At 45.5% G+C, this 25170-nt stretch overlaps 1 protein-coding gene across 5 annotated transcripts in view; it reads left to right on the forward strand.

The window, feature by feature from the left end:
• The first annotated feature begins 935 nt into the window (after nucleotides 1–935).
• qkia (QKI, KH domain containing, RNA binding a) overlaps nucleotides 936–25170 on the forward strand; it is an 82082-nt gene continuing 57847 nt past the window's right edge. For all 5 annotated transcript variants that reach the window (XM_071910190.2, XM_071910193.2, XM_071910192.2 and 2 more), the window contains exon 1: nucleotides 936–1349. In XM_071910190.2, the coding sequence (XP_071766291.1) occupies nucleotides 1205–1349 (145 nt within the window). In that variant the 5' untranslated portion in view covers nucleotides 936–1204. The remainder of the gene's footprint in view (nucleotides 1350–25170) is intronic.

Here is a 25170-nt window from a genome sequence, read left to right on the forward strand (position 1 = left end):
CCATATTCTATTGCCCATATACTGACACAGTGGCGGCGAACTGAAGCCAGAAGGTCATAGTGCAGCTGTTTGAGTATTCATGCACCCAGCCTGGGGCTACTTTTACAAAGACATGAGAGGGCGAGCGGCAAGCGGACAAATTGAATGAAGGCCAAGGTCGGGACTCAGATTTAGCCAGGCCCCTCTCAGCTGACAGCTGTTAAAATCAAAACGGGCCAGTTGTGGTTTATTTACACTAGGCTGGATGTGAGAGACCGGCGGTAGCTGGTTTGTGTGTGTTCCATTGATCATGGACGTTAATCTTCGGAGGATATGTAGAAAGGTCCTCCCAAGGACAGGGCAATGAAAAGGCTTTATTGATTACTGGAACATTGATCAATTGGTCCAAAGACAGATCACAAGATGTACAAGACTTGTGTGACAATAGGCATCTTGTAAGATATGGAATGCACAGGTTGATCAACTTTGTCACATATCACATACCTAAAAAAAAAAAAGCCTAATAAAGCCTAGACATGAAACCTACACATGAAGTCCATGATCTGCCTATATAGCCTATGCAAGTGAGAGACCATTAAAGCCAATGCTATACAACTAAGGCCTACAGAAACACATTGACTGTTTGAATCCTATTAATTATTATTGATATGACTTTTGATATCAGTGTGGAAAGGGTATAGGAGAGTAATGCGTGGTGGCCTGTGTGTTGACTACTCCTCTGTTTAGGGGCATATGTGCATTCCTGCGCACTGCACACAATTGGCCCTAATCTCTGTAGATCATTTAACCAGCGGCACCTCACCGCCCTCCTGGCTCGCTACCGCGCGCTCATTGGTGCTCCCACCAGCCCCATGAAAGCCCTCCTGGCCAATAGGCGTTGAGGAGGACGGACCCTTTCCGGTGGAATAGTCTCTCGCGCCTACAGTGGTGGAATCGAACGTCCCCGAGCGCACACGGCGTAGAGGAGAGTACGGCGCACGAGTCTCTGGAAGGAGATAACGGTTTCTTTTTCCCCTCTCCACTCAAACAACACGAACAAACCAAACCAGATTTTCTTCTGGTGTTCAGAGGGTCGTCTAGCCACAAAGAGGGGGGGAAACGTGGGATTTGATCCGCAAGTTTTTTTCTTTTGCATTTTTTTCCCCTTTTCGTAAAAAAGGATTCTGTATTTCTCGGTGGTTTGTTCTCCACTCTCGTCGCAAAGATGATGGTCGGGGAGATCGAAGTGAAGGAGCGACCGAGGCCGAGTCCTGACTATTTGATGCAATTATTAAACGAGAAGAAGCTCATGACCAGTCTGCCAAATCTCTGCGGCATCTTCACACACCTTGAGAGGCTTCTCGATGAAGGTAAATGGCCGTCTGGAGCAGTGGGGCAGTCGGGAGGGGAAGCGTGACCACAGCGCAGTCCGGCGCGGCTTCGCTGGGCATGCCTGCTGCATTGGCAGGCGCAGACACGCACTAGCATCGACTACCCAACATTGCTGACCATGCCAGACACCGTAACACTTCCAACTTAGATCAAGCAGTCACTATCGTACGAAACGCGAAGAGCAAAAACATCTTGAGTGAGTTTGGTTTGCCCTAAACCACAAGATGACGTGAATTTGAGAGTTTTCTAGCCAAGTCCTTCCAGTAGCCTAGGCTGTGTCTTCTGAGTTTGTTTTTGCACTCTGACTTTGTGGCGACGATGGTAAACTTTTTTTCACTCGCTTAAAAACTACTTGACACGGTCGCCGTGTTGGTATAAAGTGTTTCCCGAGTTGTTTTCTAGACAATTTCGGGTTATGCGGTTACTAATCCCAATTAGGGCCTGATTGCACATGTACCAGAACAATTTAGCTTAGCTACATTTTAAGCTAGCCTGGGTGTCCGCGTTCCATTGAACTCTGAAGGAACCAAACGGTAGCAGCAGCACATCCTAATAAACTTAACCCGCTACTACAGACGTCTCTGATAAATGCAACAAAACGCAACACACTGAAAGATACATTTCCTCTTTCTTTATTTTTGCTGCTAGGATTGTGTTAAAAACTGTTTTTGCCCAGCAGCCGTAGTGGAAAGCAGCACGTCGGAATGTGCCTGCTTGTTGCCCAAACAATGGCCAGTGAGTTGCGGGGGGTTGCACAGATTATTTCAGCCGTCTAACTTTTTTATTCAAAGGGACACGTTTTGGTCTACGTCCCCCTTCTTTTACAGTCTCATGCCATGATCCGATGGTATGATTTCCACGATGACGATTATATTTTCTTTCATTTGCTGCAGTCGTCGTGTTTTTTTTTTTTGCCAGTCAAGCTTCCCTACCAAACTGCATCGCCTTTGTCAGCGGCGCCGTCGAGACGGGATTCTGTTCCTGAATGTCTCTTCACTGCGCTCACTGCATTTGGCACAAATGGCAGCACCGATAAACGCGACTTATTTGCCGTTCATGTTGACAGTATCAATAGCATAAGCGGGTCTAAGCGGAAGGTTTGACTCTAGGTTTATGTAACTGAGCTGGGGACACTAGAGAGCGCCACATCCCCCTAGCAGTCTGTCCCCATGCTGTCTGTGGTGTTGGACGGCGGACACCTCGTCTCTTTAAATGAAAATGGAACCATTCGTGATAGAAGGGTAAATTAATAATTTCTTCCGAGAATAAGCGGCAATGCCTAGTTAAGTTTCAGTTGCATTCCTGGATGAGTAGGCTCTGTAGTATGTAGTTGCAAAACCGGTCTGGAAAGATTTCCTGCCTTCCTTGACAAATGGTAAACAAGCTATTTTTCGACATAAAGTGGAATATTTGCGCCGTAACCCAAAAGAACACACTGTAGCAATGCTATAATTAATTTTAAAAGAATGCTTTAAAGCAATCACGACAAAATTAAGTTCCAGTAGAAATATTATAGTCGTACCATAGAAGATAAGAATGTCATAAAGTAAGATAAGGTCCCTGTAAACTCACTACTGAGTACAGCAGACACACTGGGAGTCCCCTACAGGAATATTGTGGTGCTTTTTTGGTCGGGAAACTTGTGTCACTTCTGGGTGAGGTTTTGAGAAGTCTTGTATACCAGCCTGTCAAACAGCGAAGCACCTCGTGTGTTTCTACCACTAGAAAAAAATGTTATTCCCTGTAGTGTCCTAGTGACATTTTTGCTGTACCTTTGCAACGAGACTGAACCCCAAAAAAGTTTTACAGCAGAGGCATTCCTAAAAAGATTACACCTGAAAACAACCGACTGCCCTGTTTTCTTTATTTTATTTGGGTGGTGGGTGGGTTGAAGTCAGTGTTTTTACTGAGGGGGAGAGACAGGAAACAGACGTGTTGTTTTTGTTTCATTCCCTCTCCCTGTTGCTGCCTCCCAACCCCCACAGTCCTACACCCCGACAATTCTCTGGTGAACAATAAGGAAAAAGGACCATGCATGGTCCGTGCACCTCTCTCATTTACTCAAACAACTCAGCCGTGCGGCTGTCGGCACACTGCATAAAGTAACCCAGTGCAAGCAAGAAACTATCCCTGCTTCCCAGCATCCATGTGGACAACATGGAGTTTTCTCTCTAATGCCACATGCTCTTTCCACTTCAATAGACTTGTACGTAGCCGAGCCCAATAAAAAAATCTTTTTGCAAGACAGAATGTCCCACAGCACTGTGTTTGTGTTAGAGAGAGTTGTGGGGTGTGTTTTTTTTATTAAGAAATCATGGCTGAGACTCCCATGACTCCACAGCCTCTTTTCTTTGTTTCTTTTCACTCTAAAGCCACACAACTCTCAGGTTTACTGGGGTTTCCACAGCACCAGACCAAACTTTACCCCGCTGCCAAATGTTTCGTGTGTGTGTGATGAAAACCACCCCAGTGCCGAAGAGGCCTGTCTGACCGTCTGGTTCCTGTTAGGGGCTGTTTGGTTTGCTCACCCCTTTGGACTGGGCCGAAGCTCTGGTGCGGTATTTAGGGCTATCCTCTTCCCACTCCCCGTTCCACCCTGGTGTAAACCGACCCCACCCAGGTCACACTGCTTTTAACGAACAGTAACAGCGAAGTGCTGCAAAAAAAAAAAATCCTTGCTTTAGCCTTGTGCTTTAAAATTGTTGTCATGTGTACAATTGACGTTAAATTGGATCAGTTGCATTTAGACCATAACATTTTAAAATAACATCATTAACTATAATGTGCGACATTAGGCGACTTCATGTGCTGTTTGATCGCTGCAATTCCTAAAGTGGAGAAAAGTCGTTAAAATGGGTTTTTATTCCGGTTGTGTGGTTGCTATGTGTGTGTGGTGGTGGTAGATTTTCGCGATGGGCAGGTTAAGCGTATGCCGAGACAGTGGTCAGGCTCAGCAGGAACGATGAACATGACACTTGACCGTGACTTCGGTCAGACGGGATAGAGTCCAGACAGGATTCTGTAACCTGTGGTATTGTGGTGTGATCCGTGTTTGATCTACCAAGGTTTTTGTTGAATGCAAGTAGTTTTTTTTCCCTCCTCAGAGTATGCAGAGGATTTGAGAGTCTTCTCAGTCAGTCCTGTCTCTCCACAAGTGGGTGTCTTGAGAGAGTGACAAGGAGGGAGCAAAATGCTGCATGAAAAACTATTGATGCTGAGACAGAAGTAGAAATATAACCAGGCAGCTTGGGGGTAAAGAAAGTGAAGGTAAACTAGGGACAGAGGGAGAAATTGAAGGGCAGTCCTAAGCTGTCAACAAGGCGTCGGCAGGCGTGTCTCCTCAGGGAGAAAAATTCTGCATGTTGTTGATGAAAACACCCAAGACAACACTTCTCTCATAACGGAGTACAAGCGTAAATGTCTGATGTCTGATGCCCGCATAGTCTCTCGCTGTGATTTGAAATGCGTCAAATGCCCTTCTTTTTGTCAGACTAGAATCGCTAGTAAGTGCAAAAAGCAAGCCAAGTTAGAATTGAAGCTTTTAAATTCTCCTTTCCGAATTGTCTGCCCCTTAAGAGTGTCCCAGACAGCTGCACATGCCTCCCCACCCGTCCACCCGCAACATTTGTGCGTGTCTGCGCAGCTGTTTCCACGGCGAAAGAAAGCCGACACCATAGCCATTACCCCCTGTGACCGTCGTGTGTTACGACCGCTCCACGTCTACCCTGCGTCAGAGGTGTGTGTGTGTGTGTGTGTGTGTGGGGACATCGCCGTTGCGCTCCCCAGTATGTAGCACCTCAAGGTCACTTTGGCCAAGTTGACAGGCCCTTTTTGAAAATCCCCTTGCGTTGCAGTTGTTCATCTCCCTTAGGTGACACCCGCCATAGAGTTTTTTATTTCTCTTTACGATCCGCGCTCCACATGCCAGCCAACAAGCTGCTTCAAATTGCTATATTTTCTCTTGGCAGGAGGAGACAGCCCATATAACATCTAGAGTTTGTAGTAGTGAAGTGCAGGCGCTGTTGTAAGTTAGCGGAGCATTGGAGAGGGAGAGGTTTTTTTTTTCTTCTTTTTTTTTTAAGTGTGTCCTCTGGCGAGTCTTTCTGTGTGGAACAGAATTGTCAGATTGATCGAAACCATTTGTTCCAAGTTCCCTTTTCCTTACAGGCTCAATTTTGAGCCTTGTTTGTGTAATAGATTTAATAGCCCGTTGTTCCATTGCATGCTGTGTGGCGGGGTCAGGTTGTGCGTCATGCCACTTGTCCCTGGCTGCTGCATCCCCTTTGCATATAGAGTTTCGTGTCTGCTTGTTTGTCTCTGCGCCGTGATTTAACAGGACATTCCCCGGAGAGTTGTCAGTGTTTGGAGGACAGACAGTCGGCTGTCCACCGTGCAGCCTGCGTGTGTGTGTGACTAGTCCCGTGGGAATAGCAGTTTAGAGCAGAGATTTTGATAAATGGGAGAAAGGGAGCAGTCTGCGTCTGGTTCCTTATCTGTTTTCCCATATTTCTGTGTTCTGTTTCGCTGTCAATCTGTGTGTCTGGTTCTCCCTGTCATCCCTCTCTATCTGTATCTCCATCATGCCTGGCTGTTGCAGCACTTCATTCTCCCACTGTACAGGTTGACCCTTGGCAATCCTCGGCACAGGGCTAGACCCGCACTAACCTCCGACATGCAATCAATTTGGCGGCTAACAAGATTGAGTGCCGCTCGCAAAATAAGACGCAGCTTAGGGCCGTGAGGGAGCGCAGATAGAGACGGACAGAGAAAGAGAATTTGGGGGGAGGGGGTGTTAGGCCAGAGTCGTTTTGCAAGCTGAAACCTGTTATTTCCCCCCCACAACCCCTTTCCTCTCTCCCCCTTTCTCTCCCAAGGCACCACTTATAAGCTGGAATTTAATTAACCAAGAGCCATTCTGTGAGCCGGTTTACTGAGCCGCCACCGCCAGTGAGAAAGCAGAGTTGGAGGCTTTGTCCTGTCTTTCTTTCTCTCTCTCTCTGCCTCTCTCTTGCCCCTCACGCTCTCCCTCTTTCTCATTCTCTCCTCCTCCCCGGTAATAAATTAGCTGGTGACATGAGTCTGACAGGGTGAGGTGTAAGGGTTGTGGCCGGACCCAGTGCTGCCTTGCCTGTCTCCCTACCTACATGTCTCTGCCTGGGAGCCTTTCTATCCAGTAGCCCCACCGCAGTGCCTGTGTGAGCTTCGGTCCCTGTTCCAGCCCCAGCCCCGTCCAGTTCCCCTGGCCCGCCTCCAGCCCCAGCACTGGTCCCCCCTCTGGCTGCTGTATGATAAAGTCATCCAACGACAGCCCCAGGCTCTTATCTTGGGCCTCAATCCCGTGAGTGCTGGGGCCTTCTTATCACTGCAGCCTCTGCCTGCCCTCCTGTCTCCCTGCCCTGCCCTGCCTGCCTGACTATCTGGCTGGCTGGCTGTCACCAAAACTAACCTTCTATTACTGCTGGCTGTTAGACAATGTTTTGCTACAGGCTATTCATCTCTTTTTTTTATTCCTCAAGTCTGTAAGCAGAGCAAATCTGTTAAATTAACAGTGAACGAGGTGGCCAGATGTACAGTGCGAGTTTTCCCGAAGCAGGCTTACTGTGAATTTCCTGTCAAAGAGAGAGTCATGCTTCTGTCTGGTATTTGTGAGTGTGTGTGTGTGTGTGTGTTCCAGATTATGACTGTTAGTGTGAGAGAGGAAGACGGGAAGAGGGTGTCAAGGGATGTTGTAATAATTATGTCACAACAGCTCCTTGGCGCTGACTTGTAGTTTAAATTGGGTTATATATTCTTTTCTCTCATTGACCCGAGCTGTGTTGCCTTTTGCCTATTTTTTTTTTGTGTCTTATACAAAAACATCTACTGGAAGTAACGCCCGTTTTGGACAGGAAACGACCATGGAGAGGGCGAGTCAGTGGTTTGTTTTTCCTCCAGACAGACAGAGAGGGAGAAGGAGGAGGGAGCTGGCTGCTGGCTCCGGTGAATGGAGAGGCCTGCTCCTCTTTTGTCCTTTCCCACAGAGGTGCGTCTGTCTCTTGGCTTTCCTTTGACTAATTTAGATTCAATCGTGAAGGGCCGTCTGGGACAAAGTTGTTTATTCTGTCTTCCTCATCCCTGCCTTCCCCCACATGTGTGTGCACATGCAACACACATGCATGGTATTTCTCGGTTGAGAGGAGTAGGGGCCCCACCCTGTTACATTCTTTGACTGCTTGGAATAGCTCTCCCACTCCCCTCACTCATAGTACCCCCCCCCCCCCATTCTCTCTCTCGCTCTATTTGTGTTTTTTGCGTCTCTGAGCTGTCATTACAGATGTGGTGTCTAACAATTAGGCTCCTCGGGAATCGCTACGGCGATATTTGTCACCGTTTCTCCCCTGTTCCCTTCCCCGTTGTTTTGTTTTCTTCACAGAAAGGAGGTGAAAAAATGAGCTGAATGCTCACTCTGTCTCTCGCTCTCTCTCTCTGTCGCCCGCCTTCTACATTCCTTTTCTCTCTTTTTCAGAGGAGGAATGGCAAGCGTTGGCAGCCAGCTCAGGAATTTCACCGGGAGCACAGTCAGAGCACTTAACCTCCAGCTCGGTGTTTGTTTTCCCCGCACACACTCTCATAGTGTGTTTTAGCTCAACTTGATCTGAACAGCATCACCAGTGAGGCACGACAACTTCTGCTGTGCTTTAAATAACTAGAAATGCTTAATGCATAATTAGGCCGTAATTCGATAGAGCTTTTATTTCACGGCAGGCGGTGGCAATCTCCGTTCCACTGAAATGAAAATATCAAAGGCAGACGGACAATGTTTTCTAATACCTTCTTCTAATTTTGCGTCACGCTCACACATGTCTTGGTGTTAAGTCTGTTTACCTTTGCAACATTTCCCTCAAAGCTTTTGTAATCCTGGTCCAAGCCCTCTAGTCCAAGAGGTTTCAGTGGCCCCTTCCTCCTCCATAAACACCCCAATGGATCAGTCCGCCTGCGGTTTGCAGCCTTCTCCTTGGTTTCTCACTAGTTGCTGGCCGGCCGATAAATCAAAGATGAATAATTTACCTGTCCCTGAGCAGCCCGTGTTGTTTCTGTGAGGCTTGGCAAGAGCAGATGGCCCTGCCATAACCTTCCCTAAGGGCCACAGAGGGCGAGGCAACAAGAGGGAGTGAGATTCCTCTGTAGCATTCTGCCATCAAATATGTAGTGGGGACTCTGGCCTTAACCGGGCCTAAGCCACTTCCCTCCACTGATGTGTTTCTCAGCCCTTTCACATGTCAAATCATACGCAACATTCACAGTGCTCCCTGTTGCTCATTTCTGCTCTCGCGATAGTGTGTGAAATGAAAACACTGGGCCCTGTTGCTTTTTTGTGGGTGGCCTTTAGTACAGGCCCTTGACTGATGGTACGGTCTGTTTTAAAGACGGTGAAACAGGTTTGAGTGCATGCCAAGTGTATGAGTGTAAAGAAGGAGCAGGGTAGTAGGGGGAAGGAGAGAAGGCTCAGTGCAATCATGCTGGAAGGGTTCCTAGAAGCACACTGTGCTGTGTGTGTATGTGTGAGATGTTGACAGAAGAGCGCAGTCATTCCACACTGCAGTAGTTCAAGTTCATGGCATTTTCAGCACCCGCACCACCTCACCCTCCCCCCTCCCCTGCCTCTCTCTACAGACTTACGATTGGATGCCAGTGCTTGTGTCATCAGATCAGGTGATGGTATGTCATTCGGAGCTAAGAGAGGGGTTGAGAGTGGCAGAGTACTGCTCAACTTGTTTTTTTGGTGCTTTTTGCTCACTGTGATGAAACTTCACAGCAATTTCTAGGAGTAATGTCACTTCACAGGGGCTTTGTATGCAGTTCCCCCTCTATCTGTATGTTCTGAAATGTTCCATTTACTTGAACAGGGCCTCCTCTGTCTCAAATACAGAGTGACACAGCCTAACTAGAACTATGTTGTAGCTACAGTGGCTGTCTGCCCTGCAGTCTTGTGCTTTAATGTAAAACATGATTTGCTTAGCATAATTTATGCCTGTTTGCCACGCGTCCAACCCAAAGTGACAGAAGTAGCACATGAATGAAGTCATAAAGTCGTGTAACTGCAAGTTAAACAGAGTTTTGTGTGCTATTTGTTTAGCGTTTGTCGCTGCTTGTCTGTTTATGGTAAGGCTTAAGTCTGTCTGTCCTTATCAGTGCAGTGGTTGGGACCAGATTACAGAGCAGAAACAATGGCTGGTTTTGTATGATTAGGTTTTAATTGGTGAAACAAAGAGCCTCTTTAGCACCGTGGTGAACTCAGGAAAGACCGGCATAAAAACCCATAGATAACTAGCAGGAAAGAATGTGGAATCGTTGTGGTCTATATGAAAGGGTTAGTGAGCATGAGTCTGGTCCTACTCAATTGATTGATTGTGTTCGCTGAAAGGATAAAGGCGAGCAAGGCCGCAGAGAGCGAGGGCAGGATAGTGAGAGTGATAAAGAACAGCGGGGGAGAGAGAGAGAGAGGGAGAGAGAGAGAATTCCTCTGTGCTGTGAATGAGGTCATCTGGTTGGCTATGAGCAAGGTCACTGACCCCTCCCTCGCCCCCATACACCACCCCTCTATCTCTGCCTCCCTCCCCCCCACTTAACTGATACACAATGGGCCTTTGTGTTTTAATGGGCCAGACGCACATGCACATTGGGTCATTCCCAGAACCAGTCCACATACAAGTATGCACACACACACAAGCGCTGTCTCTTTTCCCAATAAGTGCATTACAGGAGAAATTGGGTCTAATTTATTCCAAAACGTACATAGCTCAAAAGTAATAAATGTCAAATCTAAGGTGTCATCTCCTTGATTGACAATTGTATATGTAATGTGCGCATGGAGCTTCCTGCAGCCATAGAGACAGTGCATAAAATAGGCCACGCCCATCGTGGGAGAAATCACTGCACCGCTCTCCATTCACTTTGTGTGACTGAATGCACATCATTGTCATTGTTGCCCAAATTACACATGCATAAAAGCTGTTGTATGGTGGGCTTCACAGCCAACAAACTTAAAAACCACGAATTACAGTTTTTTGTGTTCCCAAGCAAAACAAGGGAGCCATTAAGAAGAAAAATGTGGATCCAGACTGTAAGGAGAGAGGCGCTAACAGTGGCTCATGGTAGAAGAGGGGGGAAACTTTGGGACCCCGAGAGTAAATACACTTATAATGTGGCCAGTATTTTGTCACTGGTAAGTAAGTTACCAGTAATTATCAGTTATATTCTTGTAAGATAACTTGTATGTTAAATGTGTTTAAAAGCTACCATGCTGTTCTAACATTAGGTTGCAACTAAGCTAACATTACTGAGCCAGTTCCTCTCTATAAAACAGATGTTCATGTGTGGGTCTCAGGATATTTTGCTCTGTATTGACTGCCATTCCAGGGTGCAAAAGTAATGAGAAATCTCACTGACTTGTTAGCTAACATAAGATAGTTAACTTAGCAACAATCCATTTTAATAACCAATGTCACGTCAGCGTCGCTCAAAATTATAGTCTGAAAAGCATAGCTGTAGCCTACTTCAGATTTTTAGATATGAAGTGAAATTATTCAAGGTCAATTTATTATCTTACCTGGTGATTAAATGAAGTAGTGGTAAATGTCAAAGTATTTCACTTCAGGCCACTGTGTGGGATCATTTATCCAGCTTTATTGGAGTAATGAAATAGGACATTGATGGAGGCCAATTAAGTTAATTTTTTCAATGTACATTTCCCTCTCTGTTGGAGGCAGTGTGCCGAAATAATTCTTTGACATACTTGTCTACTCGAAAACAGGAAAAACCTTGTCAGGCTGTCCATATCTGAAAAGATTTCCTCCCGATCGCCGCTTTTGCCGGTTTGTTAGCGACGCGCTCCGCAGTGTCTCTATACTAGGCAGGCCACACAATAGGGAACTTTTTGTTTTGTCTCCGATGAGTCATTTACTATTGAGTATCTGCCAATACTTTGTCCCGATCATTTTTTTTAAACAAACAGCTGCATACTATAAGCATCACTCTGATAGATCTGAAATCAGTAAAACCAAACCAAGCGTGGAAAGATAAGTTTATACTCGGTTAAACAACTGCATTAAGAATGAAAAGCCTAGAGCATGGCTGCATTTCTTTTATCTTGGTCTTGGTCTGTTACTATGTTGTTACTATTTTCAAAGACTAAAGTATAAAAATTAATACCTTTCCATTACACTTGAAAGCAGCTCAGTTGCTGCCGCCCCTAGAAATACTTGCATTGCAAGCATTACATGTAGCTGCTGGGCTGCTTTCCGTCTGCAATTTTTAAAATAATTTCACAGCGATGGTGCGACTCGCCTCCTTCCATACCATGTGTGTCACTGCTAGGACTGAAAGATATTGACAAAAAATCAAATTGTGATTATTTGACAGAATATTGCAATTGTGTTTTAAATTGCGATTCATAGCATCACAAGTTTTTCTTGTCAAATTTTTTAGAACTTTAAAATTGTTTAAAGAAAAGCGATTTTGTTTATAAAAAAAAAAAAAAAAAGATGTCAGTGTGCAGGATTTATTGAGTTTGAGTATGATGAAAGATTTTCACCAATATTGTACTGGATTCATAGGTCAAAGATTAAAACACCTTGTTTAGAAATCCATTTTGGAAGAAGTTCATATTGCGATTTAATTTTTTTTTCTCAGTTATTTGTTCAGCTCTACTCACTGCCATAAGTGGTTTTGACTCGGGCCATCCCTACCGCACAACACGTAATGCAGACAACAAAACAAAAGTTACGTCAAAGTACGTTCATATTAAAAAGTCTTAGATAAGCTACATGCTCACCACTAAACTAGCTGGCACAGTCGAGCCGTTACTGTATAACTAGATGTCTACCTTGTAGACGCTGCTTCGTTGCACTTTAACCTCTCCTTCCACCAGTCGTTGTGTCTCGGAGCAGTGTCGTTGCAGTGGAATGTTGCCCGTAAAGGAGTTACAAGGTGTGATTTTATTGTTGTGTTGGATAAGATTACAGCTGCCACTGTCTGTCTGTCAGATATAATTTCCTGCGAGAGACGTGCCAGGGCAAGCCCACTGGTGAAGTGCAGTACGGAGATATTTTAGAGATGGAATGATTTGATTTCAACTTTTAGTTATTCTTTTGTAATTGTTTTTTAGTAGTTAAAAAGTTTTTGCACGGCCTACAGTTTATGAGAAATTGATAACATATGGATGTATTAATTAAAAGTGTTTTATGATACATAACACATGAGAATATTGTGTAATTTGGTGTCCTGTAGGGAAGGCTTAAGGCAGCTGGGGTAGACAGTGTGTACACACAGTGGGGGAGACAGGTGTGGGCATCAGCGAGGTGCCAAGGTGCCAGCTGTTGTTGCCACCTTTAAGGTGAAGAATAGTCTGCCAAGAGATGGACTTGTCTCTCTCTGTCCCCTCTAATCCTTCTCTCCTTTCCTCCCCCTTCCTCTCCTCTCCTTTCCTTTCCTGGAGAGTATTTGTCTGACATGAGTTCAGGCTGTTTGTGACGGGAGCGCTTCCTGCAGCCTTATTTTTATTGAGCGTCTGACACTTTCGATGAACCAGACCCCAGCTTTATCTCTGCTCCTCCTCCCTCATCGCCATGTATACAATCTCTCTGTCTGTCTCACCCCCCCAATCCCCTCACAGACACATACACACAGTTTTCTTTTGCTTCCCCACTCTTATCTCTCCTTTTCTCTACCTCTCAAACATGCACATACTCTTCTCATCTGTTTATGTTATATTGCCATCCATTTTGTCGAAGAAGTGATAGATATTGTACTACTCGGTATGAAGAGTGTTCCATCGTTGTCATAGTGTTTTCCAAAGGAGGAAATCGGTATCTGTTCTCCCATGGGAATAACTCATTTCTCCTGGCTTTGTCTTTTTACCCATTTATTTTGGCAGAGTGACTCTACAAACTCCTCTGTCGCCCTCTTTTTTCCTCTTGTCTTTCTGTTCTTTTTCCTCTTGTCTTTCTGTCTGCTCATCTGCTCCTGTCCCTCCATCCTTTTTTTCTACCTCTCCTGCTCTCTCTCTGTCCCCCTCTCACCCACCTCCGCTTCCCTCCTCCGTTTTCATCCGTTCTCTCTCTCACATTTTCCCTCTCTCCTCGTGTGTGCATGTGTATGTGAGTATGTGTGGCAAAAATCCAGCCTCGGGGCTACATCGCCTCTTTCATGTGAGGACCAGTGGTGACATTAAAGGCCCGCAACGCGTCCTGTCGGTTTGCATCAGCCCAGCTCTCACTGTCTCTCCACACTCAGGACGCTACCAGATACTCGCTTCTCCACGCACTCGCACACAGGCTCGTATGTTGGTAGAGAAAAACATGCCCGTACACGCTGGCAGCAATCATGCACACACACATAGCACCCATAGACTCACTAAGCCCTCACACCCAAGCGCTTTGAGGCAGATCAATGGTTAAAGGCATAAGTAGGGTGGAAGCTTGGTTAATGACAGTTGAGTCAGTGATGAAGGCTTTTCGCTCTCTCTCTTTCTATCTCTCTCTGTCTCTCCCTCTCTGTCTCTGTGTCTGTGCCTGTGTATGACATCCTGACCCACTTGTTTCAGTTAAAAGCTCTAAACTGTACATTCAACATGACCAGGCAGACAAAACAAATCAACGGGACGATCTCCAGGACCAGACACCCAGACCAAACAAATAGAGACCCAAAGATCAACCCCTCCGATGATCTGCAGGCAGAGGGGGGAGTAGTAGGACCTGGAGAGCCTGTTCTTGCTCTCCGCTTTTCATTGTCTCTGCTTCAAGGCAAGCAACCGCGCTATTTGGAAGCGTCCCAGCCATTGAGAAACTATTTCAGCATTTCTAACAGTGCCAGAATTGTTTGTTCTTCATAGAGAGGCAGTATGTACTAATTTGACAAAGAAGTACAGGCCAGACACTTGTTCACACGCAACCCCTTCCTGGATACTTGGCCTAGAACAATCGAGATCCATCCAGATATTTAACACATTTTTATACGTCTAATTTGTATTGTCCAACGGTAGGAGTTTGAAGCGGCAACAATCACATCCTGGAAAAATGGTATGTTAGGCTGTGAAGAAAAGGAAAAGAATGCACAAAGACACAACAACAGCTGTGATGTGAGAGTCTCTGTGTTGTTGCACCCAGGGACAGCGACAGAGTGGCTGTTGGACTGGAACTTAAGACGGTAGCTGCAAGCCCCAGCAGGCCTTGTGCCTGGGAAGGAAATAGTAGTTGACACACACACACACACACACACACACACACGTAGACGTTGTGATGTAACCTGTTTGTCTGCCTGTGTTCATGTCTCAAGTCCTTCACTTGCTGCGGACCAGCATGTGATTTTCGTATTGCTCTACAGGCAGATGATGAAAGGCGGTGTGTGTTTGTCTCCGACACAACACAGGATTGAGGATATTAATTGCTATTATAACATAGTTGCAGGCAGTTGTCGCTCTGTTTGCTGCTCTGTTTTGTGGCATCAATGCTTCCTTGTTGTCATTGAGCGACCTCGTTTCCTGATAATGAGTGGGAAAAGAATGTGGTTGTTCCTCATTCTCTCACTCCCCCCACCTACCACACACATTAAATAAAGAGAAGATGGATTTTGCCCGTGTTTCAATCTGTTAGTCGAGCACGGCATTCTCAACGCCGCACTTGTGACTGACTCCTGTCGCTCCAAGCTGAGCCAAAAATCACTAGAGTCACTGTTGATATAAGGAGCTTTGCCTTATTTCCCTAAGATTTACAGTTAAAATACAGCTCCTGTCTTATCCTCTCTCTGGGTTGCTATTTGACAATGTTTAACCGTGATGGGAATGACAGCCTGAATATCCTCTGCTTTCACTTGATGTCACATTTCTCATCTGTAGTGGCCATTTCACGCCCTTTGCATTAACCATTAAATTTCCTGTAAGCAAGCCTTAGCAGCCCACAGAAAGCCCGACCAGGCCTTGCCCTGTGTACCCAGATTATTTTGGAAGTGTTTGAAAGGATGGTTGAATGCTGCCTTTGGATCACAGGCGACAAAGATGGAGGATAAGCTAAATAACGCAGCGACATAAAGTCGAATATCTTTATCTAACTGACGGGGGAGAATATGACAATCTGTCCTCCCTCCTTCCCGTCCTCCTCACTGGCTGTTGAGCGGTGTGGTCTCCATGGTTACAAGGGCGGGACAGGAAGCGGAGTACTTGTTATCGTCTCCAGTCACGTTGACCATCAGAGAGCCCTTCCTTCCTCCCTTGCTTCCTCCTCTGACAGCTGGACCTTTCCTGCCATTGTTGCATGACTGAGGGGTGTGTGTGTGTGTGTGTGTGTGTGTGTGTGTGGCGGGGGGGAGGGGGGTAGAGAGAGTCGAAATGTGTTTAAAACATTAATAGTAGTCTACAATTTCAGAACCACCGCCACCACAAACACACGCATACAATCACTTCACCTATCTTTGTGGTCGTAGTGGCTGTCCATGTCGCTACCACTGATGTGGCCCCATTGACACACAAGTCTTTGTTTACATCCTAACAAGAGCTAGTCTGCCTAGTGACGGGAAGTGTTCTTCCCTGGCCTCTGCTGGTAGTGGGCAGAGGAAAGGCATCCCCCTTTCCCATAGGCCACAGGGGATGGTTCCAGGGCTACAGTAAAAACAATGAGGCCAAGGACTGCTCTCTCCAGTCAACCCCCCCCAAACAACACACACACACACACACACACACACACACACACACACACACACACACACACACACACACACACACACACACACCATCAGCCTGCATCCTGACTCTCCATCCTGTTATTCTCCCCGTTCCTTATCTCATATTCTCACATCTTGGTGAGATCACAGCATGCATCCTGCGCTTCATTTTACATAGCATCCCCTGCATTGTTGTGGAGTGTGTGTCTGTGCATGTCTGTGCGCATGTTTGTGGGAGTATGCCCAGGGCCATAGTGGATAAAATGGCTTGTGTTTCTGTGTGTGTGTGTATGTACTGCGTGCACATCTGAATGTAGAGTAAATGGGTTAAAGCAAAGCGAGAGAGGGAGTCTTGAGTAGCGCAGCACAGCTCAGGTCCCGCTTTTGTTTGTCTGCCTGATTTCACTGGCAGGTAAAGTCTGTGAAATGAGATCCCCTGAGATGCAGAAGAACCAACAATCTGTTTGTGTGCGCGCATGCCCATGTTCATTCTCTGTGTGTGTGTGTGTGTGTGTGTGTTTGTGTTAAAACTAATTAATACACCAGTTTTGACTGAGCCTGTCACAACTTGGCATCCCTTTTTAATACGCAGGGACATCTTTTTGTACCCACACAGACACAGGCTATATCTTGTGGAACTGAAAGGTGGGCTTTCTCCTGGTATTGTAGCCTAGTTTAGCCAGCTATTTTTTCTCTGAACAAGTATATCCTCTCAAATTTGTGAAGCCATTTTCAGCTTATGAGGCTTCCCTCTTAAAGCCAGCCTGTTAAATGACTATTGCTGTGCCTTCCAATTTAACGCTACATATCGCTCCCCCTTTAGATGGCAAAAGCAGCAGTAAAATAGCCTATCTTTGCTTGGTATTTTAGAAGGAGCCTGAGTCTGCATTTGTGTGCATTAGGATGGCTGTTTCAGCTGAGCTAGGGTATTGGGCTACTTTAAAAGGTGAACCGAGGAGAGAGGGGAAGAATTAGCACAGAGTTCTAGCTTCTGCTGCACTGGATTTGAATTTTTGCAATGGCTGAATAATTAGCAGTGTTATGAAACTACTCTGAAAACGAGCTTTAGCAATCTGCTAACTACCACTTCTAGCTCCCCAATGCTGTCTCTTAGGGAATGGCTTTTGAGGTGTGTGCGTGTTAGTGCGAGAGAGAGAGAGGGCGAAAACTCGCTTTCTGTAACTTTCCAGCTTGCTCACCCACCCTGGGGTGCCTCCCTGAAGTGTAAGTGTGTGTGGGTGTGCATGGACTCACAAGTTTCACCCCAGGATCCTTTCTAAAGTCCCCCCACGCAGAGAGTAATGAACGTTGACCCCCTGCGGCAGCCATTAAGAGGAGGCCATTATGGTTCAGCATTGAGCCGGCCCTCCCTGCCAGTTTCACCTCACTCTTTGGTGGACCCCACTGTGTGCATGAAACTGGCACTCCCATGGCTCATTGAGCCGCCAGCGTGCCCCCCACCAGCACACAGCCCCATAAAGCAGTTCCACATCATCAAATGTGATGATCCCTCTTTCTAATTTTAGTCTGAGGTCTTAATAGCTCTGCAGATACACTGTCTGAAACACTCTTTTCACTGCTAGGCTGGGATAGCATGATGATGAGGAGGCGGCGGAAAGGAAGGGTTTTTACTACAACCTTTTAGGAATTGTCCTTTTTTTTTACCTGATAGTTGAGCCAAAGGTGACTAGCTATAACTAGGTCAACACTTTTATCTATAATGTCTCTTTGTCTGAAAAAGTGACCTTTCTCTACTTACCATTGATCTATCCCACACTATTGCCTATGGCTCCACAATTAATTGTGTAGTCGTATATCGCAGTTTTTGTTTCCACAATTAATAAGCCTGAGATATTGGCATACAGGCAATATCGAAACATTTTATGTCATTTGGGATACCCCAGTAAAATAATTGGGATTATGATTTTAGCCATAATCACACAGCTTTTCTATTGCCTGGCTTTGTTCCCTGCTCATTATCTTGCTTTCAACAGGACAGGAAATAATATCTCTGGACTGGAACATGCCCTAACTCAGCCTCCTCACTTCTTGTCTCACTCTTCCTCTATCCCTCTTTCTCTCTCCGTATCTCTCTCCTCCCTCTGGTTCTCTCTCCTCCTTTCTTGCCTCCTCTCCACTCTGACTTTCCCTCGGTCCCTCTCCCCTAGTCTGCACTGTCTGTTTGCTTTGTCTAATCACCGCACTAACGTGCTGTGACACGTTCCAATAGCACAGCGCCACCACTGCTGCCAGCAGCCACGTAAAGCCACATTCAGTTTGGCACTTCTTCTCCTCCTGCGTGGAGTCACCAGCAACGGCAGCCCCAGAAAACACTGCATACACCACCGGCTATGATTAATGGCTTTGGTGATTGCTGTTCTTGGCCATCATCACACCTACACTCTGCTTTTAGCATACATATTCTCAGGGGTGCAGTCACAACGGAGGAGGAGGTAAACTGTGACTCCACCCTCTTAATTGTTTCAGTCGTAATAATGATGTAATGATACATTCAGCTCATGGTTTGGATTAATACACAATACTCGGTTCATGGTTCGATATTTTCATGATATGTTGAAGATAGTTAAGATAAAGGAAGATAATTGACAGAAAAAATAACTGTGACTAACTGTTTGCCTGTGAGGGAAAACAAAACTGCACTATAAACAGGGTGACTACAGGTTTATTAGTTAAATTTAAAACTTTTTAAGACCTTTTTAATACCAGTTCAATTCACATTTGAAACAAATTTTATCTCCAAAAAGCCTGAAGAGTAAGAAAGAAAAAACAGTAAAGTGTACATCTGCGCAACCAGGGAAAGTAATCGCTAGAAAAGTAGTACAACGCAAAACGAGTACGTTTTTTTTTTAAGACCGCTGAAGCCTTATTTAAGACTCAAACGCAACATTTAACCAGTGAGTGAAGTTTTTCATGGGTGCAGCATGTTGCTAGTGTTACCTGTTAGGCAAGGCAGCCGTTTTCTTCCCTAATTTGAATCCCAAAATGCTGCCACACAGCAGAATAAAAACTTGACAGTGTCCTCAATTTCAGTTTCGCCTGAGCGACTTGCTTGAGTAAATCACACTGCGCGTCTGTTCTGCTTCTGGTCTGAACCAAGGCTGACTGCATCTCGCTGCCTTCTGCATCTTCACAGTAGTGAGTTCAGCTGGCCTCACTGGAAGTGTGAGGACCCAAGCTCAGACTTGCTGGCCTTACACTCTCTAGTGTTCAAAAAAATGAGAAAAGACCATTCTAAATGTCATTTCTTGAATAGTAGATATTTTTCAAATCCATGATGCATATCATCAAATTCTTGCATCAGGAAATTTTGTATCATAAGCTTTTGTTACATCCCTAGTTGTAATAATGGTGACGACTGGGTATATTCTTTTATTTCGGCGTAGTACAAGCTACAATACTGCAGCTATGCTTTCCTGAGCAGTCAAAGAGCAAATCATTATGGTGAAATAGTTCAACCAGGAAGAGGCAAAGGAGAGTGTGGGTTTATATGAAAGAAAGGGCGGCTGGCTGTTTAGGTAATCCTTGTTTTTCATCCAGCTCCCCAGTCATCCGACTGAATATGAGTCAGTGGCTAGTTAGCAAGCTGGAGGAGAGGTATAGCACTATTTCCTGCTTGTTTCCTGCTGTATTTGTTTAGCAGATTTTCTCTGAGGCAGTTTTCTCTCCTCCTCCCTCCTGGAGTGTTATTTCTGTGGGTTCTCACTCTCAGGAGAGCCTTGCCTGCAAACACACACAAGCTCATTAGCTCTGTGTGTGTGTGTGTGTTTGTGTTTTGTTGTTCAGTTAGGTGTTTGTTTTTTATGTGTGTATTTTATGTGCTTTAATTTGTGTCAGGGCACACACATTCCTCTGCATTGTTGGACCAAAGATGATCGTTGTGTCTGTGTGTCTGTCTGTCTGCATGTGTGTGTGTGTGTGTGTGTGTTCACAGGCAGCTTCAGCTCATTATTGACGATCAGAGAGCGGAACGTGCTGCTTTCGGGAAGGTAGCTGGCTAGGATATAAACGTGTGTGTGTGTGTGTGTGTGTGTGCGCACACACACACCCGGCAGGCTTATACTTTGTCCCACACCAATTTGTGTGCTTTAGTGTTTGCCTCAGACAGGGAATGTGTTACTGTGTGCAAGTGTGTGTGCAAGCATTTTTTTGTAGTAGAAAGCATCGACCATCCATTCCCAATTTGGATGGAAGTGTATTTCCTCTACATCTTGGCTCACTGTTTACCCAGGAGATGGGTAAGTGTGTGTGTGTCTACCTGGCGCAGGGAGGAGAGGATCCAGAAACCTTGTTACGCCAGTCGTTTATTTAGTGGCCTATCTACTTAAAGACCTGACGCTGGAGCTTTTTTACCCAGCCTGCTTTAGGAGAATCCCTCACACACAACGTAAATCTCTCCCTTTGGCTGCCAGCAAACTGCATCGTCATTTCTTTCTACAGCCGTTTAGACCCCTCTGCCTGTGTGGGGGCCAGCAATTATATCCACATTGTGTCAGGCTTGGGGAACTCTGTGGATGAGTCGCTGTGAAGCACCGCTGAGATGCATATTTCAGAAATATTTTAAATTTGAAAAATAAGAGATCCATCATTTGAAAGCATTATAAAAGGATTGATGGCACAAAATTCTAATTTATTGTATGAGATTATATATAAAACCTACACATTGTATTACATTTAAATCTGGCACTTTACTGTGCTTGAAAATAACATTTCCACAGACTGGTGTGTGTAAACTACAGGTAATTTTATTTTTAACAAAAGGGATATCTTGTGTCTCGGATGGTATAGTGTTCCTCATTTCTTTATTAACCTCTCCCATAAAACTCACATAAAAATACCAGAGGACTATCACTCAACTGAAGATGTTTTTACTATGCAAGAGGACAGTCCAGTCAATATATAGGGCTAAATATAAAAGACAACTAGAGACACACTCATGGTTGACTCACATGTAACAGAATCAGAATCAGAAAGTGTGCTCAGATCTCAAGAAATATCTTTGGTGCTGTCACCTTTTCCAGACGATTTTCTTTGCACATTAGCATGATATGCAGATTAACTCTTTCTTCTGGCTACAGGATGTTGTCATGAATGTTCACTAATGCAAGTATAACTAGGCTATACTGTGACAGCATATTTCAAACCTGAAGCTTGTATTCCCCTTTAAGAGTTCAAATACATACGCCATCCTTAACTAGGCTGATATTACAACATACTCATTAACAGCACTGGAATAGTTTGCGCATGAACATCAAAGGAATGTGCAATGTAGGCCTACTGTTAAATCAAAGATTAGAGAGTAAAAATAAGACAGAAGCGTTAGGAAACTACATTTTTTCCCTCATGAAGAGAGAGGGGGAGAGAGGCAGCTGCGAGTCGACGATAAGCCCTAGAAATGCATACGTTTTCATGGCTCAGTCACCCCTACCAACGCACGCTATACCCCTGTTCTCCGCTTTAAAAGAAACCCCCGTCTTTCATATGCTTGGGCTGCCAAACCCCCAAACTGTTGAAGTGGAGTGTCGCCTTGGATAAAGTCGTCTGTGGCGTGAATAAAGGGAAGGAATGCATTAAACGCCCCAAATCCGTTCGCCTGCAACGGTTAGCCAGGCTTTGTGATTACTAAAGTGCACGGCTTTAAAGTGGAAAGGCTTGTACCTCGGCTGAGTCTTGTCTCACTCAGCAACAGCATATGGAGTTACATCTGTGATGGCCCTAGTTGGGCCCTACCTCCAGCTTTTTTTTTTTTTTATGTCTAAATTTACCTCTGCTTCCTACCTCTTTTTTTCACCTGCTTCAATCATACATGTGTGTGTGTGGCGCACGCACGTGTGTGCATGCAGGGAAAGATGGAATGATTTTGAACACTGCAGGGTTTTGATCCTAAAACACTCAAACTGGAAGGACTCATTCAGTCTTTCTGCAGAGTCGAGCATTTGATCATTCTGGCTTTAAGTTTAATTGGTGTTACATCCGTTTCAGGTGCCAGGTATTATCAGCCTAATACCAGGCATCACAAGGCATCTAAAGCTGCTTTACTGAGGCAAGCTGATCACACTGATTACTCACCCATTACATTTCTTTCGCTCTCTCACTCACCAACACACGCACAGGCAGATGTGCGCTGCATGGTCAGGAGGACGTTTTGCTGTGAGCTACAGGGTGAGGACAAAGCAGTTAAAGCGTCCTTATGGAACGCGGCTATTTTTGGCCTCTTAATGGGCTAGTTCCCGTTCTCTGGTGGGATAGGTCTAGCTAGCTGATCTTCGCCGGTCTTAAACCTGATTACATTAGCTCCTTCTGGACTCCCCTTCATCTCTCTCCCTCTCCCTCCCCTCCATCTCTTCACTTCTCCTTTGATCTCCCTTCTCCTCCCCTCCATTCCCCAAGTTTGTCCTCACACTGTGTTTACATTCATTAGATCATGTTAGATCAGAGGGCCCCAGCTAAAGAAAATGTTCTCCCCTCATTTGGCTATTCTTTCTTCTCGCGCCTTTTCTCTCCCAGTCTCAACCTCTCGCGCTCTTTGCTTCTACTTCGCTAGTCCCGCTACTAGTTGATGATTTTTTTGGCATCAGGCTGAGTAAATAAATAAAAAGCTTCCCTATCCCCCGGTGCTGTGTTCACAGAGGCAGACTCTGTCAAAGATCACTCACACAGATGAATAGGTACATGTAATGCACTTGTATTTTTTTTCCTTCCTCTTCCCCCTATCTCTTACTCTCTTGCACACACAAACACACACACACTTTTTCTGACTCTATTTTTACTACCTTACCCTCCAGCCTAGGCCTAGTTTTCCTGTGGCATACCCAGCGGTGGGGGTCTGTGTGTAGGTGAAAGTCTGATCTCACACTGCTCAGTACTGCTGCCACTGGAGCCTGTTGGCATGACAGAGAAAATAAGCCTGCTAGAAACCAGTGGCAGCAGTGGGGGGAGTTAAGGTCAGGGGCACTAGGTGTGCAGACATTTTGTGTGTGTGGCATGCCACCTTTCAGCTTCTCCCAACTCATGGAGTCCTTATGTAAGTGGCAACACACTTCACATAGCTGATGTCAATAAATTGATCATTTGATTGTCATTAATTTAGATACATTTGCATTATCAAGGTTTGAATCTGATAAGCCTCAGGATGTTTTTCGCACAATTTCATTGACTATTAAACATGTTGGGTTTGGAATCTGCAGTAATGATGGGCTTGTATCTTGTTTTGGGCCTTGAAATGTTCACAGCAGTATTGAGAAATGTTTATGCCTGAAGATGTACTTACATACCCCAACATCACAGCATCCGTATCCATACATCTTCTCCTTCCATTCTCTAATCCTTTACCTCTCTTTAATGCTTCAACCTGCAAGTCGACAACTCCTCTAGGAACGCCAGCCTCTCTATCTGACCACACTTTGATTTTTGACTCTCAACCCACAGCCAATTCCTCTCCCATATTCCACAGTCCTCCACCTCTCAAACCTCCCTTCCTTTCATTCTCCTCTCCCTCATCCTTCCCTCCGGGCACCCACCCCTCTCATCGTTTTCCTGCGTTAAGATGAGAGGAGATGAGGAGAAATCTTCTCTTTATCTGAGCTTTCACAGGGCAGATAGGGCTCCGCAGCCACGGACTGTGACATTTTCTTTTTTTTCACCGCAGATTGGAGAAGAAAAGGGCAGAAATGGAGAGAAACTGAAAGAGAGGGGAGGGATGAAATGAAATGTGTTTTAACTTACATGGAAACAGTGAAGAGCAGCTCGAGTCAAACGGAGTCAAGAAACAACTTTCTTCTCCGTCGGCACTGTGGCCATCATTTCTCTTGTTTTGTCTCTTTTTCTCTTCCTAACTCCATTCAGTCTGTCCTCCGACCACCTCTCAAGGTTGATGTTTGTTTCTTCCTGATAAATGTCTGGGTAAAGAGCTGAATGGAGACATTATCCTCCCTGCCCAACTCTCTCTGTGTGTGTGTGTGTGTGTGTGTGTGTGTGTGTGTGTGTGTGTGTGTGTGTGTGTGTACAGCCCACCCGCAGGTAAATAGACGGCCCCGACAGCGAAGTGCCGTCTGTGTGGATTTTGCTGAGTCAGGTCCTGGGTGACACACTAGCAGTGAGCTGAGAGATAGCTAAGGGGGAGTAACAGGGGATCTGTTACTGCCCACACAGCCCCCTCATATAACCCTTAAGCAAGCACACACACACACATGCATACACACACACCAATCGCAACTTTTCCCCATCTGAGGTGTATGTGAGTATAGCTAGGCCAAAGCCAGAGGTCTCAGTTGATGGCCGCCTCTTTTCCTTTGCTCTCACTGATTTTGTTCTCTTTCCTCTCCTTCTGTTCTTTGTGAGATAGTGATCCTCCGTCTTCCTCCCTTCTCTCTTTCATACCAAATCAGTCTTTTTTTCGCTGGGGTGGACAGCTAGACAAATGATTTCGTCGGTCGCGCAAGGCAGGGGGTAATTTTTAGGTGAGCGCAGCGCTTCAGAAAAGACTTGCCGCACTGAAATTAGAGGTTGTCAAATGCCACACGTCTCCACTGATGGCCCAGCACGGCCCCCTTATGTTAATGTGGCATTTCAGCTGGAGGAAATAGAATTAGAAGGAGGAGGGGTGGGGGTGTATTGTCGTGTGCGTGCACTTCTCCCTTTTCATTCTCTAGTCTGAACGATGAATATGCTTGGTCGCGTTGGACTTTGCATGTGTGTATATATTTGCGCTGTGTGCCAGGTGCAGCGAGTTGATTTTCAAACCTACAGAATGTCGGTTCCTCTTTACCCATCATGATGGCTCCTACACACATGCTTAGCCCACCAGTGGTCTGTTAAATAACTCTTCTGTGTTTATTAATGCTGGCTGGAAGAGACAGAGGAAGCCACTTAGCTACTAAGATGTATAGTCAAGGGTGCATTTCATTTTACAGTATGCCATTTATATTTTAAGCATTTAGCTGGTGCTCTTTTTTGCCAGAAAGACTAACAATGAGTTAGCTGGCTGCTAATGGATTTGCACATCAGCTGTTGCCAAAAATTGAACCTATGAACTTTGTTGCGACACAGTCTCTCTAACCACTAGGTCACCCTGCCACAGTTTTTCTT

Source organism: Centroberyx gerrardi, chromosome 17 (assembly GCF_048128805.1).
Source record: "Centroberyx gerrardi isolate f3 chromosome 17, fCenGer3.hap1.cur.20231027, whole genome shotgun sequence".
NCBI classification, from domain to species: Eukaryota; Metazoa; Chordata; class Actinopteri; order Beryciformes; family Berycidae; genus Centroberyx; species Centroberyx gerrardi.